This window comes from Miniopterus natalensis, chromosome X, assembly GCF_054644295.1.
Source record: "Miniopterus natalensis isolate mMinNat1 chromosome X, mMinNat1.hap1, whole genome shotgun sequence".
In the NCBI taxonomy this organism is placed as follows: Eukaryota; Metazoa; Chordata; class Mammalia; order Chiroptera; family Miniopteridae; genus Miniopterus; species Miniopterus natalensis.
In genome coordinates this window covers 50,310,024-50,330,678 of record NC_142103.1, presented here as the reverse complement: position 1 = coordinate 50,330,678, position 20,655 = coordinate 50,310,024, and the positions used below count along the sequence as shown (strand labels likewise).

The window sequence follows — 20,655 nt, the reverse complement described above, 5'->3', positions numbered from 1 at the left end:
CAGTTGGGGGCGTGCAGGAGGCAGCCGATCAATGACTCTCTCATCATTGATGTTTCTATCTCTCTCTCTCCCTCTCCTTTCCTCTCTCTGAAATCAATAAAGATGTATATGTATATGTATATGTATACGTATACGTATACGTATACGTATATATATGTATATATAGGTGCAGGTGCAGTCCGGCCGGGCACGGCTCACCGGTTGAGCATTGACCTAGGATCCAGGAGGTCATGGTTCAATTCCTGGTCAGGGCACATGCCCAGTTTGTGGGCCTGAACCCCAGTTGGGGACGTGCAGGAGGCAGCCAATCAATGACAACACTCTCATTGTTGATGTTCCTCTCTCTCTGAAATCAATAAAGATATATTTAAAATATACATATATGTAGAAAAAATGAAAACTAAAATGAAAGAAACAAAAATTTTAGAATTGTTTGTTCTCTTTCTGTGAAAAATGCCTTTGGAGTTTTGATAGACATCTGTAGATTGCTTTGGGTAGTATGGACATTTTGACAATATTAATTCTTCTAATTCATGAGCATGGAATACTTTTCCATTTATTTGCGTCTTCCTCAATTTCTTTTATCAATGTCATAATTTCAGTGTACAGATCTTTCACATTTGTTAAATTTATTTCTAGGTATTTCATCCTTTTCTATGCAATTATAAATGAGGTCACTTTCTTAATTTCTATTTCTGATAGTATATATTAGTGTGTAGAAACATGTTGTATTTTTATATTGATTTTGTAAGCTATAACTTTACTTGATTAAATCATTAGTTTTAACAGTTTTTTGGTGGAGTCTTTAGGGTGTTATATATATAATAGCTTGTCATCTGCAAATAGAGACAGTTTTACTTTTTACTTTCTGACTGGATACCTTTTCTTTTTCTTGTTTAATTGCTCTGGCTAGGACTTGTAGTAAGTACTGTGATGAATAAAAGTGGTAAGAGTGGACATCCTGCCTTGTTCCTGATCTTAGCAGAACATCTTTCAGCTTTTCACTATTGAGTATGTTAGATCTGGATTTTTTATATATCATATTTATTATGTCCCCTCTCTACCAACTTTATAGAGAGTTTTGGGTTTTTAAAAAAATCATGAATGGATATCAAATTTTGTCAGATGCTTTTTCCACATCTATTGAGATGATCATATGATTTTTCTTCTTCATTTTGTTAATGTGCTGTATCACGTTGATTTGCAGATATTGAACCAGCTATGCATTCCTGGAATAAATACTACTTGATCATGGTGTATGATTTTTTGAATTTGGTTTGCTAATATTTTATGGAGGATTTTTGTATCTATGTTCCTCGAGGATATTGACCAGTAATTTTTTCTTGTAGTATCCTTGTCCGGTTTTGCTGGCCTTGTAAAATGAGTTTGGAAGTGTTCCTTACTTTTCTATTTTTTTAGGAGAGTTTGAGAAGGATTATATTAATTCTTCTTTAAATGTTTGGTGGAATTCACCAGTGAAGTAGTCAGGTCCTGTCCTTTTATAAGTTAGGAAGGTTTTTGGTTAGGGATTCAATTTTGTTTACTCATTATTGGTCTGTACCTATTTTCCATTTCTTTATGATTCAGCCTGGGCAGGTTGTATGTTTTTAGAAATTTATCCATTTCTTCTACGTTGTTCCACTTGTGGTATAATTGTTCATAGTAGTCTCTTATGATATTTTGTATTTTTGTGGTATCACTTATAATATTCCTCTTTCATTTCTAATTTTATTTGATTTCTCATTCTTATTTTTTTGGTAAGTCTATGTATGGGTTTGCCTATTTTGTTTATATTTTATTTATCTTTATCTTTTTAAAAAATATATATATTGTTGAAAGTATTACAGATATCCTTCCTTTTTCCCCCATTGATCCTCTCCAACCTGCTCCCGCCCCCTCAGGCCTTCATCACACTATTTTCTGTGTCCATGGGTTATGCATATATGCATAAAAGTTCTTTGATTAATCTCTCCCCACCCACTCACCCACCCCCGCCTTCCTACTGAGATTCATCAGCCTGTTCCATGCTTCTATGTCTCTGGATCTATTTTGTTCCTCAGTCTATTTTGTTTATTAGATTCCAAATATGAGTGAGATCATGTAAAACTGAATCAAGAAAAATCAGAAAACCTAAATAGGACAATAACAACTAATGAACACCAAGCAGTAATAAAAAACCCCCAAATAACCAGCAAACAAAAGCCCTGGTCTGGATGCCTTCACAGGGGAGCTTTCTAATTCTTTAAGTTGTAGGGTTAGATAGTTTACTAAAAATTGTTCTTGCTTTTTGAGATAGGCCTGCAGTGCTATGAACTTCCCTCTTAGGACTGCTTTCACTGTGTCCCATAGATTTTGGGTTGTTGTGTGTTCATTTTCATTTGTTTCCAAGAAGTTTTTGATTTCTTTCTTGATTTTATTGGTAACCCATTCATTGTTTAATAACATGCTATTTAGCCTCCATGTGTTTGAATGTTTTTGAGTGTTTTTACTGTAGTTGATTTCTAATTTCATGCCCTTGTGATCTAAGATGCTTGATATGATTTGTCTTCTTGAACTTGTAGAGACTGGTTTTGTGTCCTAACATGTGGTCTATTTTTGAGAATGACCCATGTGCACTTGAGAGGAAGGTATATTCTGCAGCTTTGGGGTGAAATGTTCTGCAAATATCAATTAAATCCTCTGATCTAGTGTACCATTTAGTCACTGTTTCTGTGTTGACTTTTTGTCTGGAAGATCTATCCAGTGAAGTCATAGGGTGTTAAAATCCACCACTCTGACTGTGTTGCTGTTGATCTCTCCCTTAAAGTCCTTAAAGTTATTATTGATAGTTCCTTATTTATTGCCATTTTAATTCTTTATGCCTATGTTTCTCTCTCTATTTCTTCTTCGTATTACATCAGTCCTTTTAACATTTCTTGTAATGCTTCTATTTCTACTTTTAATTACAGCAGTCCCTTTAACATTTCCTGTAATGCCGGTTGGGTGGTGATAAATTCCTTTAGCGCCCCCCCCCCGCCCTTTTTTGTCTGGGTAGCTCTTTATTTCACCATCTATTTTGAATGATAGCCTTGCTGGATAGAGTAGTCTTGGTTTCAGATCTTTGTTTTGCATTACCTTGAATACTTCATGCCATTCCCTTCTGGCCTGTAGAGTTTCTGATGAGAAGTCAGCTGAAATCCTTATGGGAGCTCCTTTATATGTAATAGATTGCTTTTCTCTAGCTGCCTTTAAGATTCTCTGTCTTGAATTCTTGGCATTTTAATTATGATGTGTCTGGGTGTGGGCCTCTTTGGATTCTTCTTGGTTGGGACTCTCTGTGCCTCCTGAATTTGTGTGACTTTTTCCTTCATCAGGTTAGGTAAGTTTTCTGCCATTATTTCTTGAAACAGGTTCTCTAACTTTGCTTACTTTCAACCAATTCTGGCACTCCTATGATGCGAATATTGTTACTTTACATTTTTTCACACAGCTCCTTTAAACTGTCCTCCTGTTTTGTAATTGTTTTTTCTTTTTGGATCTCTGATTGAGTGATTTTTTTCTACCCTGTATTCTAGTTCACCGATATGATCCTCAGCTTCCTCTAACCTGCTGTTTATTCCTTCCAATGTATTCTTTATTTCTGCTATGTCATTCTTAATTTCCTTCATAGTTTCCATATCCTTTTTCATGCTGTTGAGCATCCTTACAGTCAGTATTCTGAACTCTATATCTGATAGATTGCTTATCTCCATTTCATTTAGCTCTTTTTCTGGAGATTTCTCTTGTTCTTTCATTTGGGGCTTGTTTTTTGGTCTCTCCATTTTGGCTGCCTGTTTGGTTTTATTTCTATGTATTAGGTAGCCCTGCTGGGACTCTCAGTCTTTTTGGAAGGTCTCTGGTGCAGGTCAATTTCAGACACTGTTTGTGATTGGCCTTGAGTATCCTGTTTGGAGCTATCAACAACCCACAGTTTGAGGTCCCCTCTGTTGGGGCTGGGTGCTTTTGGACAGGACCAAAATACACACCAAAGTCTGCTTTTTCCAATTCCTGGGTCCCGAAGCAGATCAGGCAAAGACTCAAAGCCCTCTGATGTCTGCCTCTGCCTGCAGGCTGATTAATCTGATTCTCTTAATGAGCCTCAGGCTGTAGAAACTCAAAGGGTAGGGCAAGAGGGTTTCCAACAGGGTGGGGCAATTTCTTCCCCCTTAGGGAAAAAGTGCTTGGAAGGTAAATGTCTGCCTCTGCAGTAGGGGAGAATGACCTCACAGGAATTCAGAGCAGTGCCCTATGAGCTCCATCCCCAGAGGCCCCACCCCTAGACTCTCCTCACACAGCTTCAGTCCACTCTGCGCTCCCTCTGCTGGATCCCAAGGTGAGTGGCTGCATGCAAAACTTTGTGGGTTGAAAAAAAAAACCACAAAAAACAAAAAACTTTGTGGGTTGGCTCTTTAAGAGATTGCCTTCCTTTCCAGCAGTCTCTCTCTGGCAGACAGAAACCTGGCTGCTTTTCACAGCCAGATGTTATGTGCTCTTGGCTGGGAAGCCCAGCCTGGGGTTTAGGCCCCAGAGTCCTCAGTGGGAACACCCCAAAGGTGAGATATTCCTCCAGACCTTCAGCTGCTGCCTATGGGAGCCCAGCCAGCCCTCTGCTGCCTCCGCACTTCCTACTAGTCCTTATGTGGTCTCCACTTTTCCTCCTTGGTTATGAGGGTGCTCTCTAACTTGTCTTCAGTTGCAATTGGTTATTCAGGATGGTTTTTTTCTATATTTTAGTTGTAATTCTTGTTTGGTCCTGGGAGAGTGTCAGTATAGCTTCCACTCAGTCCGCCATCGTCTGTAATCTCTATTTTTTATCTTTTAAAAAACCCAGATGTTTCATTGATCTCTTCTACCGTCTTTTTACTTTCTAATTTATTTATTTTCACTCTGATCTTTGTTACCTTCATTCTTTCACTAGCTTATTATTAGTTTATTTTGTTATTTCCGTCCTTCTACTAGGCTTAGTTTGTCCTTTTTCCAATTTCTTGAGTTGTGAAGTTAAGTTGTTTATTTGGGCTTTCTGGTTTTTTAAATTGAAAGTATATATCACTATAAAGTTTCCTTTTTAACTACTTTTGCTGCATCCTATAAGTTTTGGGATGTTGTATTTCTACTTTATTCTTCTTTTTTTAAATATATCTTTATTGATTTCAGAGAGAGAGGAAGGGAGAGGGAGAGAGAGAGATAGAAGCATCAATGATGAGAGAGTCATTGATTGAACCCACAACCCGGGCATGTGCCCTGACCGGGAATCGAACCCCGATCGCCTGGATCCTAGGTCGACGCTCAACCGCTGAGCCACACCTGGCTGGGCTCTATTTTAATTTTTCTAAAGATACTTTTGAGTTCCGCTTTGACTTCTTCTTTGGCCTTTTGGTTGCTCAGTGGCATGTTATTTAATCTCCACATATTTGCTAATTTTCCAATTTTTTTCTTGTAATTGGTAATAGGTTTTGACTTACTATTGCCATTGTAATAATTGTTTTCTGGCTGCTTTGCAATTCTTTGGTTCCTTTCCTTTCTTGCTCTCTTCGTGATTTGATGATTTTCTATAGTGGTATGCTTAGATTCCTTTATCTTTATCTTTAGTGTATCCGTTATAGGTTTTTGCTTTGTGATTACTTTGAATTTTATACAAAACATCTTATATTCATAATAGTCTATTTAAAGCTAATAGTAACTTAAGCTTGAATGCATACTTAAGGTCTGTATTTTTACTTTGCTCCCTTTTTATGCCCTTAATGTCACAATTTAAATTTTTTAACTTGATATCTATTAAGGAATTTTTGTAATTATAGAGATTTTAAGTAATTTCATCTTTTAACCTTCATACTAGATTTTTAAGTGACTTACCAACCACCATCATGTTAGAGTATTCTTTTTTTTTTTAATCTTCACCCAAGGATTTTTTCCCCCGTTACTTTCTAAAAAAAGTGGAAGGGGGAGAGAGAGAGGTAGAAACATCAATGTGAGAGCGTACATTGATTGGTTGCCTCCCACACACACCCTGACCAGGGCTGGGGATTGAGTCTGCAACCAAGGTATGCGTCTTTAGGCTGGAATCAAACCTGGGACCCTTCAGTCCATGGGCTGACACTCTAACCACTGAGCCAAACTGGCCAGGGCTAGAGTATTCTTTATTTAACTATATCTTTACCTTTACCAGTGAGATTTATACTGTCACATGTTTTCCTGTTATAAATTAGTGTCCTTTCATTCAGCTTAAAGTTCTTTTAACATTTCTTGTAAAGTCAGTCTAGTGGTGATGAACTCCTTCAGTTTTTGCTTATTTGAAAAACTCTTGATATCTCCTTTGATTTTGGACAACTTTGCTGGGTAGAATATTCCTGGTTGGCCGTTCTTTTCTTTCAGCTCTTAGAATATATCATACTACTTTCTTTTTTCCTGCAAAGTTTCTACTGAAAAATCTGCTGATGGTCTTATGGGGGTTCCCTTGTATGTAACAAGTTGTTTTTCTCTTGCTGCTTTTAAGATTCTCTCCTTGTCTTGACCTTTTTACAATTTAATTGTGCAGCTTCTGTGTGTCTTTTAGGATTATCTTTTTTATTAAATTTATTGGGGGTGACATTGGTTAATAAGATTATGTAGGTTTAAAGTGTACATTTCTATGATACATGACTTGTATATTGCATTGTGTGCCTACCACCCAAAGTCAAATCATCTTCTGTCACTATATATTTGATGCCTTTTCCTTTTACTACCCCACCCCATCTTCCCTCTGGTAACCACCATGCTGTTGTCTGTGTCTGAGCTTTTGTTTGTTGACTTTTCCTTTGTTCATTTGTTACTTTCAGTTTTATGTCCCACATATTAGTGAAATTATATGGTTCTTAACTTTTTCTCCCTGACTTATTTCACTTAGCATAATATACTCAAGGTCCATCTATGTTGTCACAAATGTCAGTATTTCATCTTATTGCTGAGTAGTATTCCATTGTATATAGGTACCACATCTTTATCCAATCATCTATCATAGGAGACTTTGATTGTTTCCATGGCTTGGCCACCTTGAATAATGTTGCAATGAATATAGGAGTGCACATATATTTGCGAATAAATGCTTTCAAATTTTTTGGGTAGATACCCAGAAGCAGGGTTGCTGGGTCATATGGTAACTCTCTTCTTAATATTTGAGAAACCTCCATACTGTTTTCCATAGTGGCCGTACCAGTTTACATTCCTGTCAGCAATGAATGAGGGTTCCTTTTTCTCCACAATCTCTCCAGCACTTGTTATTACTTGTCTTGTTGATTATAGCCATTCTAACAGATGTGAGGTGGTTTCTCAAAGTAGTTTTCATGTGCATTTCTCTGATAGCTTGTGAAGTTGAACATCTTTTCACATATCTGTTGACCATTTGTATGTCTTTTTGGGAGAAGTGTCTGTTCAGGTCTTCTGCCCATTTTTAAATTGGAATGATTGTTTGTTTGGTGTTGAGTTGTATGAGTTCTTTATATAGTTTGGATATTAACCCCTTGTTGGAGCTGTTGTTTGCAAATATCTTCTCCCATTTTATTGGATGCCTTTTTGTTTTGTTGGCAGTTTCTTTTGCTGTGCAGAAACTTTTTAGCTAGATATAGTCCTATTCATTTATTTTCGCTTTTACCTCCCTGGCCTTTGAGGTCAAATTTATAAACTTTTCTCTAAGACTAAGGTCCATAACTTTAGTACCTATGTTTTCTTCTATGTAATTTATTTTTTCAGGTCTTGTATTTAGGTCTTTTTTCCATTTTGAGTTAATTTTTGTATCTGGAACAAAGAGCAGTAGTTTCATTCTTTTGCATGTGGCTTTCCAATATTCCCAGCATAATTTATTGGAGAAGGGGCCTTCTTTTCTCTATTGTAGGTTTTTGGCTCCTTTGTTGAAAATTATTTGCCCATATATGTGGGTTTATTTCTGGGCTCTCAATTCTGTTTCACTGGTCTGTGTGCCTGTTTTTCTGCGAATACCATGCTATTTTGATTATTGTCTCTTTGTAGTATAATTTGAAGTCAGGGAGTGTGATACCTTTGGTTTTATTCTTTTTTTTCTCAAGATTACTTTGGGCATTCAGCATCTTTTATGGTTCCATACAAACCTGATGATTTTTTTTCTATTTTTTTAAATTATATTTTTATCGTTGACACTATCACAGATGTCTCCATTTCCTCCTTCTTTGCCCACCTCTGCCCAGTCCTCCTCCCCAGCCATCACCACACTGTTGTCTGTGCTTATGGATTATGCATATATGTTCTTTGGCTAATCCCTTCACCTTCTTTCATCCAGTTCCCCCCCCCCCCGCCCTCTGACAGTTGTCAATCTGTTCCACGTATCCATGCTTCTGTTTCTATTTTCTTCATCAGATTCCACATATAAATGAAATCATATGGTATTTGTGTTTCTTTGACTGGCTTATTTCACTTAGCATAATAATCTCCAGGTCCATCCATGCTGTTGCAATGGGTAAGATTTTCCTTTTTTACAGCACTATAGTATTCCATTTTGTAAGTGTACCCCAGCTTTTTTACCCATTCATCTACTGATGGGCACTTGGGCTGTTTACAGATTTTAGCTATTGTAAATAATGCTGCTACGAACATAGGGGTGCATATATTCTTTTCAATTGGTGTTTTGGGATTCTTAGGATACATTTACAGAAGTGGGATCAACTGGATCAAGAGACCCTTGCATTTTTAATTTTTTGAGGAAACTCCATACTGTTTTTCACAATGGGTACACTAGTTTACTTTCCCACCAACAGTACCCGTGGGCTCCCTTTCTCCACATCCTCACCAGCACTTGTTGTTTATTTATTGATGATAGCCATTTTGATATGAATGAGCTAATATCTCACTGTGGTTTTAATTTGCATCTTTCCATCCATCTTCTCCTCTTTGGAGAAGTGTCTATTCAGGTCCTTTGCCCTTTTTAAAAAAACTATCTTTATTGTTGAAAGTATTATAGATGTCTCCTCCCCCCCCCCATTGACTCCCTCCATCTGCCCATTTTTTAATTGGGTTATCTTCCTGGTGTTGAGTTGTATAAGCTCTTTATATATTTTGGAAATTAACCCCTTATCAGATATATCATTGGCAAATATGTTCTCCCATACTGTGGATTCCCTTTTCATATTGTTGATGAGTTGTTGTTTTTTTAATCTTCAATCAAGGATATGTTTTTCATTTACTATAGAGAGAGAGGAAGGGAGAGGGAGAGAGAAAGAGAAACACCCATCTGAGAGTGAAACATTGATTGGTTGTCTTTCATATGCTCCCTGACTAGGGATTGAACCTACAGTCTGGGTATATGCCCTGACTGGGAGCTGAACCTGTGACCCTTTGGTGCTTGGGATGACACTAACCCACTGAGCCACACTAGCAAGGTCTTGTTGATGGTTTCTTTTGCTGTGCAGAAGGTACACATGCCTTTGTGGTGAATTAATATTTGACAAAGAGGCAAGAGCATATAGTGGTATAAAGACAGTCTCTTCAATAAATGCTGTTGGGGCCTGGCCAGAGTGGCTCAGCAGTTGAGCATTGACCTATGATCCAGGAGATCACTGTTTGATTCCCAGTCAGGGCACATGCCCGGGTTGTGGGCTTGATTCCCAGTGGTCCCCCAGTGGGGGGCATGCAGGAGGCAGCCGATCAATGACTTTCTCATCATTGATGTTTCTATCTCTCTTTCCCTCTCTTTCTGAAATCAATAAAGATAAAATAAGGAAGTAAATAAATAATAAATAAATAACTGATGTTAGGAAAATTGGACAGGTACAAGCAAAAAACTGAAACTAGACTACCAACTTACACCATGAACAAGAATAACTCAACATGGATAAAAAATTTAAATGTAAGTTGCAAAAATCCTAGAAGAAAACATAAGCAGTAAAATCTCAGACATATCTCATAGCAATATTTTTCTGATATATCCCCTAGGGCAAATGAAAGAAAGGGAAAAATAAACAAATGGGACTACATCAAACTAAAAAGTTTCTGCACAGCAAAAGAAATCAACAAAATGTTTTATGTTGTTAAAAAATATCATTGGGATTTTGATGGGAATTACATTAAATCTGTATGTTGCTTTGGGTAATATAGCCATTTTAAGTAATCATGTTGATCTTTCCAATGCATGGAATGTCTTTGTATTTCATTGTCTTTTTCAATCTCTTTTAATAATGTTTTGTAGTTTTCAGTATACAGGTTCCTTACATCTTTTGTTAAGTGTATTCCTAGGTATTTTTTGTTGCTGGAATTGCAAAAGTAATTTTTTCCCCATTTCTTTTTCTGAAATTTTATTGTTAATCTATTGGAATACAGTGGATTTTTGTACATTAGAACTTTCTGGGCTTCCTGGATCTTGATGTCTGTTTTTTCCCCCCAGTTAGGGACATTTTTGACCATTATTTCTTTGAATTATCTTTCTGCATTTTTCTCTTTCTTCTCTTGCTCGGATCCATATAATGCAAATATTCATTTGCTTGATGTTATCATATATGTCCTCTGTGTTATCTTAACTCTTTTCCATCATTTCTGCTTTTGCTCTTATGATTGGATGAGTTCCATTGCCCAGTTTCAAGCTTACTGAGCTTTTCCCCTACTTGATCTTATCTACTGTTCAATCTTCTATTGAAGTTTTTCAGTTCCATTACTATATTTTTCACTTATGTGATTTCTGTTTGGTATTTTAGATTTTTCTGTGTTGAAATTCTCACTTATTTCATGCATTGTTCCCCTGACCTTCACAAGCATCTCCATGATAATTATTTTGAACTCTTTATCATGTAAAATATTTATCTTCATATTTCATGCAGGGCTGCTCCTGGAATTTTGTTTTGTTCTTTTGTTTGGACCATATTTCTTTGTTTTCCCTGATTCTCTGTGCCATTTTGTGCGCATTAGGGAAATCAGCCACCTCTCCAGGTCTGAAAGGAGTAGCTTTATATAGGAGATGAACCTTATTGTTCAGGCTGGCCCTAGCTCTGTGTTTTCTCTCAAACCTTAGTGATTGTGCAAGCCATCTTCTTTTTTGTTAGTGGTTTCCAGTAGTTGAGGGTGTGCCAAGACCTGTCAGTATCCCAAAGGCAAGCGTCTCATTCAGCAACTAGATTCAGGCTGATTGGAAGTTGAACTTTAGGCTTCAGTTTTTAAGATATGCAAATCAGCCTCTTTGCTAGGAAAGACCAGGATATGGTTATTTGTGGTTGCTGCCTGGGTACTGAACCCTGGGGCATAGCTAGATAAAATCTGTTTCTTTGCTGCTGTACTCTGGGACCTGTAAATGCAAGCTCCTCTGGCCACAAGAGCCAGAAAATCGAGTGGTATATCCTCTGGGTGGCAGCTGAAAATGCTGGGGTGTCAGACATGTGCACAAGCTGCTTTCATGGAGATACTGGTGACCTGGAGTGGGCCAGAGGAAGATTGCAGTTGGCTCTTAGATGTGTGCTAAATAAGGATCTTGACTCTCAGGATATAGGTTTAAAAATACGCAACTAGGCCTCTTTAAGTGAAAGAATGGGAAGTGGGCATTTCTCTGTGCTGAGCCTTAAGGGGATAGCCACTGGGAAACCTAACAAGCCCATTAAGAACAGTTTCTTTTTTAATTATAGTTTTGTGTGTTTCCTGGATGAATGCCCCATTGGCTTTCAGAGTTAGGTGTTTTGGGGGCTCATCCCTTAAGTAGAAATCTTAAAAGTTGATGTGCTATATGCTTGATCCAAACTCTTCACTCCTCAGGGAGAATCTGGGAGTTGTGAGTTCCCTCCCAATTGTACGTTGCTGTGCTGAGTGTGGAGTTTATGGTGAGCGTGTATCTTAGCTTTTCTTACCTATTTTGATGTAGGTATTTTTCTCATTTGCCCAGTGTTTATGAGTTGCTAAGCTAGTTTTTGGATTTCTTTCAGAGGGACTGTTCCATGTATAGCTGTAGCTTCAATGTGTGTGGGAGAAGGTTGAGTTCAGGAGCTTTTTATGTCAGCAACTTGGAACAGAACCCCAATGTTATTTTTTTCCTGAAGTTCCAAACCTTCTTCTGTTATCATTTCCTTTTAATTTGGAGTACTTTTTGTAGCTATTTTTAAGGGTAAATTTGTTGGCAACAAATTCTTTTTCTTTAATCTGAGAATGTCTTTATTTCCTTTTCATTCCTGAAGGATATTTTTGCTTGACATAGTTTGTAGTTGTCAGTTAATTTCTTTCATTACTTAAAAAATGTTGTACCATTCCTTCCTGGACTCCCTGGTTTCAGATGATATATCTTTGGTAATTTGAATTGATGTTGACCTATGAGTAATGTACCATTGCTCTCTGGGTGCTTTTGAGATTTTTTTTTTCCTTTGTCCTTTGTTTTCAGAAATTTAATTTTGATGTGTTTTGATGGTGTGGATTGAAAGGGGCCACATGCTAACCTGACTAGCTCAGGAAAGGCCTTGCAAACTCAGAGATATAAAGTAACCACAAAGAATGGTCTGAAATTAAAACTTTTTAAATAAAAGCAGTTTATGGTGGGTAGTCATGTCCTAAGGCAGTATTTTTCTGTAACAAAGGTTAATTTTCACCTTAACTAAGCCTGTCCAGTTTGTCTTTTTGCATCTAGGATAACATACCTGATTAACATGCCTTTGCAAAAACAAAGTAATTTTCCTTTTTCTGGACCCCTCAAAGCTTGGGCACCACCCTCATTGTTGTTGTTATCATGTTAATTGTTAACTGTTAACTATCCTGCACCCACCTAAGTAAAAGAAGTATGTGTCTATCATTTTACTTTTTATCCAATCCCAGAAGGCCCCCCCCCCTTTGCTATCTCCCACCTCCCTAATCTATCACCAATGGATTTCATGTAACCCACTTACATCTCCTCTTTTGATTGTAATGCATAAAACAAGGCACAAAACTGCCCTTCTTCAGAGCATTATCTCAATCTGTTGAGATTCTGCTTCCTGGCATTTCTTGACAGTTTGGCTCAAACTCACAAAATTTATTCACAGGATTGAATGTTTCTTACATTAACAGTAGTGTGAATATATTTGGGTTTTTCTTATTTTTTATTTTCTCAGTTTTAATCTGATAGTTTGTTTTCTCCAAATTGGGACATTTTCCTTATTTCTTTGGATACTTTTTCATTCCCACTCTTTTCCATCTCTCTTTCTGGGAGCTTAATGATAGGAATATTAGCTCTTTTTTTATTGTCCCATATGTCCCTGAGACTGTTCATGTTTTTCTTTTTTTCTAATTCCTTTCTTGGGTTGATACTGGGTAAATTCTATTAATCAGTCCTTAAATTCACTGATTCTATCTTCTATGATCTCCACTCTATTATTGAGCCCATCCAGTAAGATTTTTATTTTGGTTATTGTATTTTTCAGTTATGTAGTTTCCATTTGGTTCTTTTCTAAAATTTATAGTTCTTTGCCGATATTTTAAAATATTTTTCTTTGGTTTCAAGATAACTCATAATTGCTTGTTGAAGCATTTTTTTGATAGCAGCTTAAGTACTTGTCAGATAATTCATACTTCTGATTCATCATGGAGTCTGTTAATTGTTTTTTGTCATTTAAGTTGTGATTTTCCTGGTTGTTATTATGATAAATGATTATTCTGTATTATTTTGAATATTATATTATAAGACTCTGGGTCTTATTTAATCATTTTGTTTAGTATGCAGCATCCCTCTGGAGGTATAGTACAAAGGTTGGGTAGTGTGGAAGTTCAGCTCTTATCTAGGACCCTTTGATGCTTTTCTAGAAAAAGTGGGGCAACTGTTTGTATTGCATTACTGTGAGTGCTGGTGTAAACCCAGCTTCCCACTGAGCCCTGCTGATACTATGAAGGTGGTAAATGGAGGACTAAATAATATTTCTGTGTTCCTACACGGTGGGGATGGAAGCTCAGCTCCCAGCTGGGCCTTGGCACAAGCAGGATGTTAGAGGAGTGGGGAGCTAATTAAGATAGTTTTTTTACCGTCTATATCTTTCTCTGTGATGCTGAGTAGAGATGGAGGCTAAGCTCTCCACTGACCCTTGCTGACAGCAAGTGAGGGGGGAACTGAGTACTGACTAGCCCTGCTTCCCATATCTTATTTCAGTCTCAGTGTTGGGAGGTCAAAATGTAGGTTCAGCTTCTCACTGGACCCCACTGACACAGAAGTAGAAGTAGAGTTCTACCCAGCCTGAGTAGCATTGTCGTGTTCAATCTGTTGCTACGAGGTGGGAGTGGAGGCTCAGCTTGCCAACACTATCCCTGCAGGGGAATTAGAGTGCGACTGCCTGCTTCTGTCAGAGAGGTGTAAGAGATCATAAGCTCAGTGCTTGGCCATGCTGTCACCAGTTGTCAGGGGAATGGGAAAAGAGCACTGCCTGCTTCTGCCAGTCAGGGGATAGAAGATTAACTCCCTGCATGGTTCTGCCAAAACTGAAACCCCTGGATAGGGAAATTAAAGCATGTTTCTTGCTTCTGGGGTGAGTTGGTCATCTTCCTACTTGGCCTATTAAAATTGCAGGGGTGGGGAACAGCAGGGGTGTGTGTGGTATTGGAATAAGGTGGGTATTTAAAATATTTTCTGTTGTTAGGTTACCATTTGCCGAGTCATTTTGCTTGGAGGGAAACAGGCTTGGCTTGGAGACTTTTTCGGTATTTTCCTGTTGGGGGTTTTGAGTTGGAGGCTTCTCCCACACCGTTTTTTTTTTTTTTTTTTTTTTTGGATATGTGGGAGGTGATAAGGAAACCCAAGGGGCTCACTACTGTGTTGTTTCTCAAGTTGTGAGGTCCCTAGGATCTTTTCCTTTTTATTTTATTGATTTTTAGAGAGAGGAAGGGAGAGAGGAGAGAGAGAGGAAGAGAGAAAGGAAGATTGGTTGCCTCCTGTATATGCCCTGATCAGGGATCGAAACTGCCACCTTTCAGTGCATGGGATAACACCTCAACCAAGCCACACCAGCCAGGGCTCTTTTTCTTTTTACATTTTCCTTTCTTTCCACCATTCAGTCTTCCTATACTTGTTTGTCATGTTATGTTCAGGTTTTTTAGTTGTAAGAAGTAGGACCTGGGAGGTATGAGGATACTCTGTCTTGGCAGAAACCCATTCCATTGATTTTAACCTTTAATATCTTTCAAACCCATTAACATCTCCGCATTCCCACTAAAGAAGTCAACCTATCCTTTGGACTATTGCAGTGAACTTGTAACTAATAAATATATATTAGAGCATTTTCAAATACAAAAAATAGAGATATCAAAAAAAAATGACAGGATTTAAAAAACAAAACAAAAACCACCACAACTTCCAGTTATGAAAGGCAATCTGGGAGATGCAATTTAGATGTCCAGTAATATGGGCTCCTAGAATTTGATGGCTTGACTTTATAGGGACAACATATCAGGTTGCTCTAAATTTGGACTATTTTCCCAAACCTTAAAGTTACGAGTCTTATAATTATAGTAGCTCAGAAGAGGAAGAGATCACTTATAGCTAAGATTTTCAGGGAAGCATTCATGGGAAAGTTTGGTTTTATGGGACAAGATAGGCAGAACACAGTATGAATAAATGTACAATGCATACTTGGGGATGGTGGTAAACTTGTTTGTTTGAAATAGTTTATGCAGTTTTTCCTTAATGATAATAATTATCACTTTGGGTGCAGGGTGGAGGTGGGCAAATGTGGGGAGTGAAATGGAGACATCTGTAATAGTATAAACAATAAAAATATATATACAGGTTAGCAAGTCTTTGGATTAGAAATTTTGATTCAATAGATCTGAGTGGAGGTGCAAGAATCAGTGCTTTTAAACAAGCATTTCATGTGGTTGCTAAGTTCAGGGAAATTTTGGAAACACAGAACTATAGAGAAAATAAAATAGAGAAAATTAGTGGTGTCAAGTTGGAATAGAAAATAGGTGCCACATTATGTGGGACTTTAAGTGCCAGGTAAAGGAGCTCAGAATGTTGCTGCTAAATATTGGGAATTTTTAAGATTTAGAAGTGTGTGACTCCCTTCTGGTATCTACACTGGAAATGGTGCCAGTATTATGAATGTGGATACATAGGTTAATAGCTGTTGCCTTACTTACATTGGAAGAACTGTTAGGATTACCTGAACTCTGCAAAAATACGTAGTTGCTGGAATGAGACCTTTAACTTCATAGTTCAGACAAGGGCCAGTGTAAATCAAGTGCATCGATTCTTCAATTTGTCCCCACTCTAGTCTATAATTAGTGATTTCAGCACCATTGCATACAGGAATCTGAAAGATGCAACAAACAGAAATTGAGTTTTTTCTATAAGTGTTCACTCTACTAAATACTGTGGAAGGTTATATCATGTTCCTTTCAGTGTCATAGCTTATAATCTATTAAATGGTATGAGATATAGACAAGTGTAGAAAAAATTAAACATAAGAAAACTATGATTAACATCAAAAGGCTCAAATAAAATTAAGAAAAATGATTGACTAATCCCACATATTTGATGAATTACTATTTTAATTAAAATTATTTTCAAGTGAATTACTTAAAAAAGAACAAACTTAGATATATTAATGTTGGTTAATATTGCAATTGATTAGTGGGATCAAACACAAACTCCACTACTCTGGCTTTAGGGTATAGCCAATCAGACTCATCATTTATTATTATTATCAGATAAAAGCTTTTGTGTCAATGCCAGAAACCCTCTGCTAGAGTATGGTAAAAAGGGAAGAAAAAATTCAAAGATAAGTATGTGGCCAATTCTTATTTTTTTAACTTGATAAATTTGAGTGGGAAGGTAGATACATGGATGTAAAAATTATTTTTTTAAAAGCTTCATTACATCATAGTCACATTTCTTATGTGTCATATTGTAGTTACATCCAAACAAACAGATTTCCCAGTGATGCTTTTAAAAAATACTAACTTCTATAAATTGGTTTAATTTTATTATCTCTTGTTTTGATTTGAAAAATTTGATTAGTTACCTATTAATAGCCTATTTGGTTTTCCAAGTTTATTATCCTCCATAAATATAGGATCTGTAAGACAGGATTACCATAGCCTTAGCCTTCCTAATAGCACTAGTATCAGGTCTAGCACTAGTGTGTTCTAGTTCCATGGTAAAAATTTGTGGAACCCTAATCTAAACTTTGACTTCTTAGGGAGTTCTAGACTTTCAAAAAATTTCTAAATCAATTACTGTGCTTTTATATCACTGAAATTAATAAAATTAAATGGATTGAAATAGACTCATAGAGCACATTTTGATGGTTGCCAGAGGGGAGGGGGCTGGAGGATTGGATGAAAAAGTAAAGAGACTGAGAAATACAGATTGGTAGTTAGAAAATAGTCATGGGATGTAATGTACAGCATAGGGAATATAAGTAAATAATATTGTAATAACTATGCATGGTGTCAGATGGGTATGGGAAATATCAGGGAGAACACTTTGTAAAGTATGTGATTGTCTGGCCACTGTGCTGTACACCTGAAGCTAATACAAAATAATATCAAATGTAAAGTGTAATTGAAAAATATAAAAAGATAAAATAAATTGATAACATACTCCCCAACTAACAACAACACAGGTTGAACCTCTGCAGGCAAGCACAGGTGTACCACACTGAGAAGGAGGGCTTGGGCCTGGCATAGTTTCATACTTTGTTGAATGAGATCCGAACTACAAATAAACACAAATAAATAAGCAACACACAAATTATTGTGCAGGCATGGTCACTTCCCACTTTTACAGGAAGTAGAAGCATATATTCATCCAAAGTGAAATGAACTACAAATGGATCAACTGAACAATGTAACTACCCCAGTCCTATCTACTCACTGTGGGTCTCAATTTGGAGCCAGAGAGCTCTTGTGTTTCATCTTGGTTCTCTTTTGCCTTTTTGGCATATGCAACTGCTTCAGAGTTTCCATTAATAGGAGGATTGTCTATAAAAATATACAAAATAAACAAAAAATTTTTTCAAATAATTTTAAGGGTGCTTCCTAAAATAATACAAAATAATTTAAGACTATGTAAAAACAACAAAGTAACATAGAACTCAATTTATATAAATTTATATCAGTTTACTTTTTAATTCCCATACATTAAAAAATTTGTAATTTTAATGTCCAAGTAAGAAACAATTTTCTAAACATTATTTGATTTTGTAGTAAAAGAAAACCATTTGCTCTGGTTTAATAACATTAAATATATAAAAATCAGAGATTATAATATAGGAAATTTAGGTATAGTCATGCATATCATACAAGAAACCTCACCACACTGGATGTTGATTTGTTTGGACTTTGCTTTACCATTCAATGGTGGAGGACAGCAAGATGCGGGAGAAAGAGTAGGTGTTTGAATAGTCAATATGTCTGAAGGCTAAGAAAAATGCAAAATACTTTATGACTATAATGAATTCAAGTTCAATTTTGTAAAAACATTTAGTAATGTGATACAGGTCATTCCAATTCTCGATTTAAAAACTTTTCCATCTCCATTTCCTCACCTGGCTTTGACCTATAGAAGAAGTGCAAAAGACTCTCAGTTTATATGTAGTACCAGGTTGCAGGTGATCATACAGAAATTCCCTTGTGATTCCATTGTAGATTATGTTCCAGAAATTCACTGAAGGGATAAAAGCAAACTTATCCAATTTATTTGTAGGTAGCTTATAAATTTTATGGGTTCCCACTGTTATGTATATACAAAGAAATAAGTATTTTGGAAATTAGCTGTGGTCCAATTACCTATTTATAATAGTTAAATATTTACATTTCCTGTAAATTTACATTTATGTTTTAATCATAAAACATAAGTAAGAAAACATGACTTGTTACCAAAAACTGGAGAAAGCCAGGTAAATTCTGGGGTTTAGTAAATAGTGTTATACCAATGCCAATTTTATGGTATTGGTAATTGCATTGTGGTTATGTAAGATATTAATATTAGGAGAAGCAGAGTAAAGGTTATACATGGGAATTCTCTATACTGTTTTTGCAACTTTTAGGAAAATTCTAAAATTATTTCAAAATAAAAACAAAAAAATCATGGTGCCTTACCATTTGAGTTTTCACTAACTTCTAAACTGTAACTTAAAATGTATGTCCCACCATCATCTTTGGGTGGTTCTGAAAAGAGAAATAATGTTAAAATCATTCTTCAATAAACTTAAAAGTCTTTCACTGGAAAGTTATCTAATAACTTAAATTTTTTCACGGAGAGAAAAATACAAACATGGAATTTAATAAGATATTAATTTTCACATATTAATAAAGGTGATAAAAAACATAATCCAAGTTACATGCTTGGAATATTGGACGTGAAGCATTTAATTAATATTTTAAAGTTCTTTGGAAGAGACTGAAAAGCTAAATATATGTACATTAAAGTTGATTTTGCCAGTTTAGAGGCAAAATAATTTGTGTAAATATAATTTATGTCAAGTTGACATTTATTATTGATGTTTCCTTCTAATTGTGGCCTCTATATTAGATATAATTTTACTTGAACTAACCATAATTTTAAGGGCCCATATAAAGTTCAGTAATTTGTTCATGCGTGAATTAATGAGATAGCAATAGAGAATTCAATAGAGAACTAGAAAAAAAAAATAATGTTTACAACCAAACTCATTTATATGGTGAAATATTTCAGATACAAATGATTAAGAGAATATTTTATAAAACTGAGGGCAATTAGAGAAAGATTTCTTCTTAATAATTAAGACACAGAGGGTAAATTTTAAATGCAAAAGCATTACTTACCCCATCCAATTTTTACTCTATGTGCATGGATCTTTCCCTTTATATATGGTTTTGTAGGGGATCCAGGCTTATCTGGACAGGTAGTATATTTTACTTCTCCACTGGGGTTACTCCTTCCCTCCATATTACAGGCAATGATCTTTTTGAATAAGAGAGAATAGCTTGGTTGACTACTGGAAATAAAAGTCTGATTTGAAGATATGTAGTTTGCAAATAATATAAAGCAAGTTATTTGACTAAAAACTTCTGAGAACTAAATGCAAAATAAGGTTTAATTTCAGCAAAACAAGCATTCATTTTTATCTCTAGTAAAGAGTATAATTTTATATTAAAATGTGATTCAAATTTATAAATTATAGCCACATACCCTAAACTTGTATGCAGTACTTCTCTGAAGATTTCTTATAGTGCATGAGAGGTCTTGTCCATTGTATTTAGGTTTAAAACCCAACCCCTGGAAATGAAAGACAATATATTTAGGAACCAGGCAGGTCTGGGTTCACGTTCCAACTTCAGCCTATTTTCCATCTGGGTGGTCCTGATCAAGTCCCTTAATCTTTCTAAACATCAGTTTCTCTACATGAAAAGTGGAGATAATTTATACTTTAAGGGTCTCTCTTTTTTCAGAATGTAATATATGTGAAGGCATTTAGCATTTTACTTATACAGAACATTTCTCGTTACTTGCTTTATTTAAAATGTGTTTAAAATACAGGGTGGAACAATAGTAGGTTTAGTTGTTCATATGGAAAAAATACAGTAATTAATAAATAATTATACAAGAATAAACTGTGTTTTGTGTACTCACAACTGTAAACCTACTTTTACCCCACCCTGTATACATAATATAAAATTTACAGCTGCTTTTCAAGTTGACTAGCCTATTAAGTATAGCCTTGAGCC

At 36.0% G+C, this 20,655-nt stretch overlaps 1 protein-coding gene across 1 annotated transcript in view; it reads right to left on the bottom strand.

Annotated features, from left to right (window-relative positions):
• LOC107532769 (fibronectin type III domain containing protein 3C1-like) overlaps positions 1 to 20,655 on the bottom strand; it is a 115,110-nt gene that overhangs the window by 25,639 nt on the left and 68,816 nt on the right. The window contains exons 15-22 of the mRNA XM_087829362.1: positions 20,120 to 20,206; positions 19,753 to 19,891; positions 19,048 to 19,116; positions 18,495 to 18,613; positions 18,262 to 18,367; positions 17,822 to 17,928; positions 17,549 to 17,662; positions 16,107 to 16,256 (exon numbers count right to left, since the gene is read on the bottom strand). Coding sequence (XP_087685488.1) covers positions 16,107 to 16,256; positions 17,549 to 17,662; positions 17,822 to 17,928; positions 18,262 to 18,367; positions 18,495 to 18,613; positions 19,048 to 19,116; positions 19,753 to 19,891; positions 20,120 to 20,206 — 891 coding nt within the window. The remainder of the gene's footprint in view (positions 1 to 16,106; positions 16,257 to 17,548; positions 17,663 to 17,821; positions 17,929 to 18,261; positions 18,368 to 18,494; positions 18,614 to 19,047; positions 19,117 to 19,752; positions 19,892 to 20,119; positions 20,207 to 20,655) is intronic.